This window comes from Drosophila arizonae, chromosome X (genome assembly GCF_054131065.1).
Source record: "Drosophila arizonae isolate 15081-1271.41 chromosome X, UAZ_ARI_1.0, whole genome shotgun sequence".
Lineage (NCBI taxonomy): Eukaryota > Metazoa > Arthropoda > Insecta > Diptera > Drosophilidae > Drosophila > Drosophila arizonae.
In genome coordinates this window covers 23,288,740-23,301,862 of record NC_142927.1, presented here as the reverse complement: position 1 = coordinate 23,301,862, position 13,123 = coordinate 23,288,740, and the positions used below count along the sequence as shown (strand labels likewise).

Here is a 13,123-nt window from a genome sequence, read left to right as displayed (position 1 = left end):
GGCACAATGCTGTGGGCGTGGGCCGCCTCTAATTAACCGCAATCTCGGCGAGTGTCGTTCGGGGAATTGCGCATACGCCGCGTGTGCCGGCATTTACTTCCTCGCTGCGGCTCCATCTTTGACCTGCCGCGACTGCCAATATGCGATGATGATAAGATTTTTCATTTATTACACAAGAGCATGAGGCTGTCTGTAGTCGGGTTACACAAGTGTGTGGGTGGCACCGATAAGCCAGGGGGAGCGTAGGGATTGGCAGGGCTGGGCTAAGCTGGGCTGGGCTGGGCTGGCTTCCCGATTGACTTTGACAAGTGGTTAACATTTTTTAATGTCACATTTTGTGGCCACGCAACGGCAGCTGGCTTAGCATTTAGAACGCTTTCTTTTTACTGACCAATGAAGCGTAAATTTTGAAATTGAAATCATGAGGAGCAGAAATTGAACTGATGCTGCTGTTGATGTTGCTGCTGCTGCTGCTGCTGCTGCTGCTCCTGGCTGACTGTTTATCTTCCACTGCTTGGCTGCTTCAATGGGTTTTATACACAAAAAGAGGAGAATAATGTAAAGAAATGTAAAGAAAAACTTCAGCCGCAGCCGCAGCCGCAGCAGTAGCAGCAGAAGTTGAAGATTGAATGCCCTTGGTTGCCATATTGCAGCAGTCGTAGATAAAGCCCAGATGCAGTGTTCAATATAAAGCAGCATTGAAGTGATGGATGTATTGTCTACCTGTTAGCCATAGACTATGGCACCTGAGATTTGAGAATGCAAATGCAATTTGCGGCATTTTAGACATAGACTCTTAGACACATATGAATGTGAATATATACAGAGCTGCCCATATACGCTAGAGCTATCTGGCAGCCCTACAAGGTTACCCATATTGGACGAAGAAATAATAATTTTGTATGTTGCCGTTGATAATCATTTTATTAGGCTCGAGTAGGTATGTTGGGATCACTTCTTGAATATGGCATCTCTCGAATGACCCCATAGAGCCAGTGCGGCGTATTGTGTCCATCTTTATCAAAAGATATAGGGCTGCCAGATGGTACGAATATGTACAACTCTGCACAAACAGAGGTAGAGCAATTCAGAGATAAAGCTTAGCTGCAACGCTCCATGAAATCAGTTTCTACCTGTTGGCCATAGACAGTCACCTGAGATATAGGATTGCTTCTCTGAGCTTGCTGCATTTCTAAGACACTTGATATATTTGTATATACACATGTAGAGAGACAGAGAGAGAGAGAGAGAGATAGAAAAGTTCAGAGAGAAAACCTTGGTGCTTTGCTCTACCTGTTGGCCGTAGACTATGTCACCTGACTTGACAGTTCTTCTACGAACTTGCTGCATGTTTAGCATGGAGACAAACATAAATGTATATGTGTATATGCATAGATGTCTAGGGATAAAGCTCAGATGCAATGTTCCATGTAAATCAGTTTTGAATGCAAACTGTTACCTGGTTGCCATAGACCATGTCACCTGAGATTCAAGCATGTTTCTTGCTGCCATTTTGGCACAGTCTGATGAAGATATACATATGTATGTATGAAATATATATACATATATATGAAGTTGAGAGATACAGCTTAGCGAATCTCTATATGCTGCATGTATAAAGCAGCACTGAATGGACACAGAATGAAAGCCCTGTCTACCTCTTAGCCATAGACTATGTCACCTGGGAAGAGCCCTCAACTGAACTGGCTGCAGCTTTGCATATGTATGTATAGAAGTTTATGTGTTTCTACGAGCTCTGGCACAGCTACCTTCTATGCACACATAAAATATCGCGCCAGTGGGGGCCAGTGCTGGGGCGTAGGTCATAAAAGTTGCTGCCACCGGCTGGGCAACCAGGACTAAGCCGTTTAAGCGTTCCGGCACAAAGTGTTAAGTCCTGTTTGGCCCACATTGAATATTTCAATGCTTTATAATTAGATTTTATGCGCAAGAGATGAGCTCGTTTATATATACAAGTGTACATATATACTCAATACATACATATATATATATATGTCGCATGAAAGCCAACAGATGGGGTTTCAGCTTATTTGATTTCGGGTTTTATTGAATGTCGAGTTTTACGTAATGGATTTTGTTTTATGTAATTGCAAGAGTTTTATGCTCAGCTTGTTAAGCCTTTACCTGACTTACCTGGCTGCACGCATAAATCAAATGCGGCACCAAATTATAATGGCCAAGATCAGATTGTTATCTGCAGTCGCCGTGACATGTTTACAGCCAGCTGCCCGACGGCATTCGCCTTACTTTTATTTGAATACAATGTTGGTTTTTTCTTCTCTCTTGCTGGGGGTATTTGTTCTTTTGAGGGTCTACGAGAATGCTGGCAGCTCCTTTGGTTACATCTGGCGTATGCGCAACCGTAATAAATCTGGAGATGTCTGCTTAACAAATGCGAAATGTTAGACATAAAATGAAAGCCATGTTATGAATGTGGCTACACTCGTGCAGTCCACATTCACAACTCTGTCCCCAGTCCACAGTCCCCATTCTCATTCCAAACCCCATCCCTGTCCCTGCCTCTGTCTCTGTCTCAGTTTCAATCCAAATCGAGATCCGAGTCCCTTGTGCCTTATCTCTTTACGCAGCGCATTGTTTCAACAGCTCTGCTTCCGATTGAAAATGAAAAGCTGATTGTTTTCCATGCTAATCGCATTGGTAAGCAATCGAGCATTTACTTCGATTGTAAACTGTGCTGCCCTTTGTGCGCCTGCTGAATGATTAGCCAGCGATTGTCCGAGCCAAATGTTTACTTATGGGAATTAGCTAGCCTCGCTTGCACTATGATTGTTGGCCGTTTGATTGTAAGAGTTCTCTGATTGGGTGACACTTTGATTGAAGCTCATTGATTAGCTTATTGAGAGCTGGACAATTGTTCCACTAAGCGAGTCTCTGTTTATAAAAGTAGGTCAGGGGCGAAAGATTGATTAGTTGATTGATATATCATAGCGAATTTCTTATCACATGGCTTTAGTTCAGAGTTGATTGAGTATATTTTGATTGAAGCTTTTTGTTTAGCTTGACAGATTTTTAACAGCTTCAGAATAGATAAAATATGCTAAATGCTGTCTGGTTTATTTTAACAAATGCAAGTGATTGATGACTAATTGATTGATTGATCGACTGATTGATTGATTAATTGCTGAATTGTTTCATAGATGTATTACATAACTTTGACTTTGTTTTTGGATCATAGTAGCTCTTAGTTTGTAGCTAGTCAGGAAATATAAATTTTTATAAGCATCATGCATGATGTATTGATTGAGAATAATTTGTATCGAGACATGGTTTATCTCATTAACAGTGTAAAATTTGACAATTAACGTTAAATGTTCTATAGCTTATAAAAAAAGCAACTGATTGATGACTAATTGATTGATTGACTGGTTGATTGACTGCTGGATTGCTTGATAGATATAATACATAATTTTGACTTTGATTAGGTACATAGTAACTCTTAGTTTGCCACTACTCAGGGAAGAATATATACATTATGCATGATGTATTGATTGAAAATCAATGTTTCTCACTGCTGATTGATGGCAGTGCCTTAGTATACTATCACAGCAGATTCTGCCAATCGTTAGTAGTAGATATCAGTGTGAGAAGTAATTAAATGTCATTTAATTGATAGATTGTTGTCATTATCTTCATTACACATATAGTATACTCATTCTGATTGATGCGATGCAATGTGTTCATTAATACTGATAATTCGATTTGCTGATGGGCATCAGAAAATAAAACGAGTAGCGCTAAATAGCCCTAAAATGAGCGTAATTAAGGTTTAATGTGGTATTTCTATTATATAATTAAATTGATGTTTGATTGATTAATGACATCAATCAAATGCAGTCAATAATTAAGCGCTTATTCGCATTCGCTCTGCCTGCGTGGAGGTTAGTTCAATTGCGCATTAATTAGACTTGCCACAGCAGTTTATGAGCTGTCCACAAGCACAGACACACACACACACACACAGACATATGTATATGTGTCTTGAGATAATGACTCAAAGCTGATGCTACGCTGAGCACCCTTCGATATTCACACCTTGGGGCATTCTTTAATTGAGGCAAATTGCACATGCGTGTGTGTGTGTGTGTGCTTGTGTTTGTGTTTGTGTCTGTGTCTAAGCTATAATATTCATGCCGTTGGGCAATATTTAAGCATAATTAAGATCTACGTCTGTGTGTGTGTGTGTGTGTGTGTGTCTGACTTCTTGTGCGCTTGTGCGTGTCTGGCTCTCTCCCTCTCTGTGTGTGTGTGTGTGTGTGTTGTTGGCCTGAGTGTTATGTAATTAAGAACAAGACAAACTTTAATGTTGACCATCTAAATTAATATCAGCTTTAATTTAATCATTTGTAAACGCTTTTTGCCACAGGCGACGCCAACGACGACAACAGCAGCAACAACAACAACAACAACAACAACAGCAACACCAGCAACAGCAACAAAGAGCAGCAGCTACTTGTAACTAAAGTGACATGAGGCCTTAACAAGAACAACAACAACAACAGCAGCAGCAGGAGCAGCAGCATCAGCAGGAGCAGCAACCGCAACAACAACAACAACAGCAACAACCAGACGCAACTGTAGAGCACTAAAAAACCCAAATTGCAAACAATTAAAAAAAAATAAATAAAACAAAAACAAAACAAGCACAACGAAGGATAGATAGCCAGCAGCACCGGCCCGGCTCGAAACCAAAAAAGGCAGCATACGTACGAGACACGCCCATGCCACACAGTCAACGGTAATAGCCAAACAACAACAACAGCAACAACAATGCCAGCAACTTTTATAGTCAACTAAAAACTGAACAGCAGCTGAACAGAGCAAACAACACACAAGCAAACATAGCATACACGTTGCGTTGCCACGCCCCCTGCCCTAAACACACCAAGCGCGTGGCTGCGTCTCCATCTTCAGAAGCGACAAACGGAACACAAAGCGGCGATAACAACAAAAAATATATATATAAATAATAAAAACAAAACAAAAAGCAAAAGCAAAAGCAACAAAAAAGTGCGCATTGTTTTTCTTATTGTCATTCAACGGCCGCAACACCCAACTGTCTCGCTCTCCCTCTATCTCTCTCTCTTTCTCTGTGTGTGTGTGTGTGGCAGTGGTGTCAACCGTGTTGTTGTTGTTGTTGTCAGCCATCCAACGCCTTTGGGCACTCAATTAAGCCCAATTCAAGGCAGACGCCACAAAACACACGCAAGTTGAAAGCGACAGCTTCCCACGCCCACGTCCACGTCCACGCCCACGCCGGAGTCCACGCTAACGCCTAAGCCCACCAACACGCCCACACCCACATTGACGCCCAGCAACAGCAGCAGCAGCTAAGCAGCCTAACTTTGTGTCAGAAGGTGGTGCAGGTGGACGACGCCCGTTGGTGCACAGTGGTGCAAGGTGGTGCACGGTGGTGCTTACGGCCGTTGCCAATTGAGTTAATGTGACAATGAAACTGAGCGTCAGCGCGTATCGGGCGCATGCATCCGCACACAAGAAGATCCTCTCCAGCGGCTATCACTCGCAGCTCAATTACGGCAGCACTGGAGCCGCCGCAGCATCCTCCTCCTCATCGTCGGCAGCAGCGGCGGCCACTGCAACGGGCCTCTATACGGTAAGCACATGAGCACAAACAAGACCATCAAAAATTAAAGACAACCACATGAGCTTTACTTAAAACGCGAAGGGCGGGAGGTGCGCGAGGCAACAACGACTTGCAGATATCCAGTATTTAATGAATTATTATAATTAAAAAGCCTTGGCTGGATCATAAAATAAAATGTTCCATAGACTCTAGAAGTAGAGTCAATGACTTGAACAAATGGGTGACTAGAAGATATCCTGGAGTCAGCAATTGGATATTTATACCCTGCTTTTGTGACATGTATGTAACATGCAGAAGTAGTCCGGGTAGACCCCATAAAGTATATAGATTCTTGATCGGGGCCACAAGCTAAGATGATTTAGCTCGGTCCATCTGTCCGTCCGTCCGTTATTCTGCCCGTGCGTCCTTCTGTCCGTACGTTTTGATGTCCTTCCGCCTGTCCTTCCGTCCGCCTGTTCTCCGCTTGTCCTTCCGTTCGTCTGTCCTTCCACCTGTCCGTCTGCTCGTCTGTCCTTCCACCTGTCCGTTTGTTCGGCTGTCCATCGTCCTGTCCTTCCGTTCGTCTGTCCTTCCACCTGTCCGTCTGCTCGTCTGTCCTTCCACCTGTCCGTTTGTTCGGCTGTCCATCGTCCTGTCCTTCCGTTCGTCTGTCCTTCCACCTGTCCGTCTGTTCGTCCGTCCTTGCAACTGTCCGTTTGTTCGGCTGTCCATCGTCCTGTCCGTCCGTTCGTCTGTCCTTCCACCTGTCCGTCCGTCGGTTCGTTCTTTCATTCGTCTGTCTTTCCACCTGTAAGTCTGCTCGTCTGTCCATCGTCCGTGTGTCCGCTCGTTCATCCATCTGTTCGTCTGTCCGTCCGACGGTTCATATGATCGCAGAGATCTCCGAAGCTAAAAATACTAGAGACTAAAATTTTACATGTGTATCCGTGTAAAAAAATCTTAGTACTTTTCATATTTTTCTGTCGATACACATACCATTTATATTTATCGAGAATTATCGATAAATTGATTTAGTTTTTTAGGCGTTCTTGACTTATTTTTTTTGGATTACACGTACCCTTCGCCCCCCAGTTGTAAAAAACGTATTTAAAGTACTAGAGTACCACTAAAAACCACAAAATTCGCTAATGTATATCTTGTTATATGCAGGAGTATTCAAATTGTGTAACTCAAATTATTGCTATGCAAATTCAAGAAATTCTATGAAAAGTTTTTGACAATTTGATACGGCTATCGATTTCTAGCTCTCTGCTTCATAGAAGAGAATCGTTCAGTGCACTACCACGCCCACTATATGCTCTTCCACTCCTCATAGTCTCTCTCAGTCTCTTCATTATTATCCGAATTTGCCTGTCACATAAATTTACGGTCGTCGCATATGCCCATCCTTTCTTTGGTCTCGTCTCTCAATTGATGCGTGCCATAATATAAAATGAAAGCATACAAATTTTTGTGGTCCATAATTTTATTTAATGTACATTTTTTGTGGGCCTGTCATTGACTGACTGTGGGCGAGGCGTGGCTGCTGTCTCTCTTCTCTTTATAGGTCTATTGTGTGTTCATCTGTGTGTTCATCTGTGTGCGTGTGTGTGTGGAGTAGAGGAGTTGCCAAGTGAGCGCTGATTGCGCGTCTAGTTTTCGACAGTATTAGGGATTTATGTGGGCCTTGGAAGCTCTTTTGTCTGCTTACCGGATTGCCACTGGGTTAGCGAGTTAAATATTTGCCCGAAAAATGTGCAAATAGACACAAACAGAAATTGTTTATTGGTTTCATCAGAATTTGAATGCTTGTTGTGCTGCTGCTCCTGCTGCTGCTCCTGCTGCAGTTCAGTTCAGTTCAGCTCTCAAGTTCAGTTGAGAAAGTGAAGCCTAAACTTTGTTTGCACTTCTAGGCAAAGTTTTGTTGGCCTTGGCCTTTTGTTGACGTTGTTTAGCTTTGCTGCTGGTTCAACAACTTTGTTGAATTTTTGCCCGTTGTCTTAGATTTCCCTTTCTCAAGGCTTCTTTCTCTCAGTAACGCTGTGAACTTCTTAATTGTCTCGGCACAGGTTGCTTCTATCTCGTTTTGGTGGTCGTCGCGTAATTAACTTTGTTGTCCATTTGACACGATTTTCTGCTTCTCACATTATTTTGGCTTTCGCTTTCTCTGTTTACCTCTCAGTTCGCTTCGTTCAAAGAAGTTTAGACTTATCTTTTTCTAACCTCACTTTTGCTTCTCTACTTAATTTATCTTTTGCATATCTTTCGGGTGCTGACCTCGTTTCTCTACAGCCATTTGATAGGGTATTTGCCATTCGTAGCATTTATATTGATTGATTTCTATTGTAGGCTACATTGTTGGGGAATTGGGGTTTCGTTTAATAAAAATGTTTACGAATCGCTGACAGGCAGCGAGGCCATCCATGATGCTATGATGCGAGTTCGTTTCTCATTTTTTTGTATTTTTTTTGTTTTTTGTTTTTTTGTTTCTGGTTTATGATACAGGATATTGACGGATATTACTCGTAATCCCTGTGGTATATGACAGTTTCGAGCATCTCCTCGCATAATTAAATCAGTATCAAGCGAGATACAGAGAGTGAGTGGGGCAGAGCGAGTGAGAGTGAGACAGAGAGTTTAGTTTTTAAACACTCGAAACTTGAGGCCATAAATATTTATGGAATTGACGCTGTGCACACTTTAAAGCTGCCCCAAAGCCAAAAGCCACAACGAATTTCAATCAAGCTCTGCGGCATATTTAATTGCCCAGTCCCGAAACAGTTCCCGACTCTCCACCGCCAACATGTTGGCGCCGCGCCTTCTCCGCCTCCGGGCGGCACTCACAAGTGGAGCTTAGGCCGCAGAGCGAAGATTTGCGTTGCCAGCTAATTGGCCGGACCAAATCCAATTCCCATGCTGGATATGTTATGCGGCCATGCTCCCATTAAAGAGCGCACAATTTCACAATTTCACAATTTCGCCATTTATAATTTACCATGTAGAACATCTCCGTCGCTGCATTTCATCGGCTTGGCAATTAGGCAGACAACTAGTTTCGCCTCCCGGTCTCTCGGCCTCTCGGTCTCTCGCCACAGGAAAAGTTTATTAAAATGTTTTGCGGAATGTTTTGATAAATGTGTTTCCTAATGCGCTGCGTAGAGTGAGAGTTATTGCAGGAACATTTGGAACTGAAAGGAAACTTTCTCAATTGACAACTGTATGGGCTTTTGTCTGGAACAACTGGAATCTGTTATTGCTGTCATTAAGCGAGATTTTACTGTAATATAACTTTTCCCAGCGAATGTTGTGCTGTCGCCTAGGCGATTACGATCTTGTTATTGAAGCTATTAAGAGAGGACTCACTGAAATGAAACATGCCACAGTGAATACTGCCAAGGAGATTACGATCTTGTCTGAAGCAAATCTAGACTGTTATTGGTGCTACTAGGACTAGTTTTTGTCCTTGTTTGTAGAACGTGAATTTTCGCTTGATGGAATGTCAAATAATTCTTTTAGGAACAAGTGAAATTGAGATGTACTCAAGAGAGGTTGTTCAGAATTAATTGACTATATTAACTGTACTACTACTGTACTACTGTACTACTGGGCTGCTTCTCTACTCTACTTTAGGATCATGTGGAATCGGTATCTTTTCTCTTAGTTAGTGAAGGAAATGTGGCGACTCTTCGCTAGTTTAAAGAGTATCAAATAAAAATACAGTTTTCTGTGAACATATGGGACTTGAAGAGTCGAGCAGTACTAAATTATTGTATATTTATCACATGTATTTATGGGATTGGAGTCTCCTTCATATGTTTGTTTTAAGGGAATTCCACAGAGAACTTATTTCCACATTGTTCTTCTTACAATAGTTTGAGATATTTTTTCAGCTTTCTTCTTATTATCATATTTTAAGATAAATTTTCAGCATTCTCTTGTCTGTTGCTTGAATCATATAATTTTGATATATATTTTAAATCGTTTCTTATTTGCTTTTCTTATTCTTCTTCTTATAATTTGCACATAAATTCGATTGCAATTAGCTGTATATAAGGAATTAAAGATGCGTATAAATTTAACGAAAATGCAATGCACGAAACATTTGAGGCTGGGGATCTTGAATTGAATAGAATAAAAAATATATGTATACATACATATCTAGCAACGCTAAAGGACCGTCGTTATAGCTGGAAGACTCTATAACCATATAAGTTTGCCTAGGGACCAGATTTTTCGTCGTAATAGCCGTATATATTATATGTTATATATACGGCTAGTACGACGTAGCTTAGCTTTGTCGCTTTAACCGGATTGTATAACGAAGAATATATCAATATGAATAAGATTTGAATTCTATATGTAGCTTAAAAAATATACCTACATTAATTTGATACTCCTAGAGAATCGATAGAAGCTGCTGCTCTCATACTGTACGTCCTATTTTAGCGATATACATATGTATCCTTGCACGAGTATTGTGCAGTCGGTTGAACTCTACTGCAACATTTTTAGCTAATTAAGGGAATTTTTGTACGCATCGTTCGCAGCTTAGGCAATTGGAGATTGTTAAGTGAAAGGAGAGCTAATAATATATTATTTTTAGTATTTAGCCCTCCCGCTCCCTCTCTCCCCCTCTTACCCTTTTAATCCATATCTATTGTATATATAAGTAATTTAATGTATTTTTGCAACGCAATCTAAAAGTTTTCGAATGCCATTTGATTGGCTATAACCATGGGCAACAGAGCGCTGCAGTAAAATTCCAGGCAACTCGAGACTTGCTTTAAGTTTGCCTTAGCTGGCTCACCTGACCCACCTGGCTCACCTGGCTCGCCTGGCTCACCTGGCTAACCGGGCTCACGAGGGTCACCTGGCCAACGCTTTTCACTCTGGTTTCCCTTTGTCGCTTCGCTTCGGTCTGTTTTCAACTGGATTCTCGGCTCGTTATTTGATGTAAAAGTTTTTAATACCTTCGCCTGTGTGCCTGGAGTAATCAAAATTTAATTTTAATTATGCGCCAGTGTCAGAACGAGGCACGGCCATGGGCAGGGGTTGGAGCAGGGGTTGGGGACTGGGCATTGGTTTGGGATGCCTAAAGTATGATTATTTAATGTGCGCATAGTTAACGCATTGGAAGTGGCCTAAACGAGCCCTTGAGGAAGTGAATTGAAGACAAATTGTTTGCATTATCCACGGCCTCGATTTTAATTAGTTGTAATTATTTTTCGCTCAGATGGAGACGCACGAGCATGGCGGCAAGTTTGCAAAGGATATGGCCAGATTCGATTGCAATAGCGACACGGACGTCATCAGTCCCACGGGCACGAGCAGCTCCGGCGGAGGAGGCGGCGGAGGCGGAGGCGGTGGCGGTGGCGGTAGCAGCAATGCCCCAGCGGATGGCACCCATCACAAGCGCCATCACAAGAGCAGCGGCAGCGCAGCAGCAGCGGCAGCAGCTGCTGCTGCCAAATTGGCCAACGATGATGACAATAACAGTGCGGCGCACTCATCGGATAGCAAGAGTCCCAGTCAGCGGTAAGTTAATGCCACGCTCACTCACTCACAGTCACTCACAGTCACACATACACACACACACGCACACGCACACGCACACACACAGAACAACACTCAGACACGCTCACAGCCCACACGTACATGTGTATAAATTGTTACTCGTGTAAAGTGACAAGTTAAAAGCTTCACAAATAATAACAACGACAGCCAACAATAACAAATTGAAAGCAGCAGAGCCAAAAAACAAAAACAAAAAAACTTAAGTATGCCGCACTCGAGATACCCTGGCCAAAGGCAGAAGACCTGCGCGGCACCTCAAAGTTGTGCTGCATGAGAGTCAGAAACAGACATTAATGTATATGTATATATATGTATATATACATATATACATCAAAGTTTTGCTTTCAAGCATCATTCAGCGGGAAAGTCTTCTCTCTCTCTCTCTCGCTCTCTTTGTGCTGATCAAGCAGATGAAGACGTGAAGCGGCCCATCATTTTGATGGCCCTAAACTATCATAGCGTATGCCCTGCATGGGCATACAAATTTAAATCAAATCAGGGGTATTACGCGCGCTGCTCGAAGCGAAGTGTTCAAAGAAAAATGCGTGTAATAAAAAAAAAAAAAATCTAATTGAATTGCGATTCGACACACATGATCATACATACGTATATAGGAGCTGCTGTTAAAATTCAGGCAGTGTACACAATCATTCACACTTACACACACACACACACACTCTCCATAAACTCACACAGTAAGCGCATAATTGATTGCTAACAGTAAAAAGAAAAGCAAAAACACAAACGAAAATACAAAGCTAACAATAAAAGCGTAGCATACTTTGTTGGGCTTCGCAGCTGCTTTTGATTTATCATTTTTATTGATACTCGCAGTTGATGCCGCGTATTGATATATTGACACAAGCACACACACACACACACACATACAGACACTTACATATTTGTACAACTATTTACATGCATAAACATTGTCTTCTTTTTTATTATTATTTTTTTAAGTTTCCCTCACCACTTTTGATTTTTTTGCCACGCATTCAACTCGTATTTGCCATTGAAAAAACAATTATTTGTACATATATAAATAATACAAAATATATGTGTGGGGTCGGGCGGGTCGTGTGGCACAATCGAGGGGCCATCAGCTGTGAATGAATCTGTTATCAAGTGGTTGAGTCAACAGCAATTAGCAGCCATTTTGTTGTCACTGCCTGTGCTCTGGGGCTTTTTGGCCTGTTTGGGCTGGGGTCGTTGCTAATGGCAAATTAAACAAGTTAAGAGTGACTGCATTAGCCGGATTGTGTGTGATAAGAAAGTGCATATTGAGTTAAGCCCGACAGGTCAATCGAGGCCATCGACCATCGAGTGCACAATAATAATGCTCATAGTCATAATAACAATGATGGGCGCCCCATAAATTGGAGCGGCATTAGCTCTCATTAAGTCTAATGGGATTTCATTTGTATGACTCGATAAACGAAACCATATTTCAAGGCTATTCAAACATGAATGCAACTGTTGATTTAGCAACGGGCCCTGTCAGGATTACAGCAAACTCCGGCTAGCTATAAATAGGCTTTCGCATGCATAGGCTGCTAATAAGAGATAAGACTATTTACGCATCAATGACAATTCACTAATAAGATACAGTTCGGTTCACTGAGAGGGCGTACTCTAAGCCGAGTGGGCAAATTGAACAAAGCCCTGAGGCAAACAAAGGTCAAATTAGGCAAAAATAAATATATCAAATATAATAAATATTAAATACTCCGGCAATGAAAAATATAATAAAAATATAATAAATATTAAATATTAAATACTTAAGGCAATGAAAATGCCAGCCTCAATATTAAGGCTTTAAGGAATATGGCAAAGGATAACCTCTGGATGTGGGGCCTAATGTATAATATGTAAAATATTAATATATTGAAACAATAATAATATTCATTAAATAATAACAATAATGCT

General features: G+C 41.6%; 1 protein-coding gene across 6 annotated transcripts in view; it reads left to right on the top strand.

Moving 5' to 3' along the window:
* The window catches only part of Cngl (Cyclic nucleotide-gated ion channel-like), a 64,325-nt gene that overhangs the window by 22,101 nt on the left and 29,101 nt on the right, over window positions 1-13,123 (top strand). For all 6 annotated transcript variants that reach the window (XM_089476122.1, XM_089476121.1, XM_089476118.1 and 3 more), the window contains 2 exons: window positions 4,406-5,653; window positions 10,857-11,158. In XM_089476122.1, coding sequence (XP_089332248.1) covers window positions 5,489-5,653; window positions 10,857-11,158 — 467 coding nt within the window. In that variant the 5' untranslated portion in view covers window positions 4,406-5,488. The remainder of the gene's footprint in view (window positions 1-4,405; window positions 5,654-10,856; window positions 11,159-13,123) is intronic.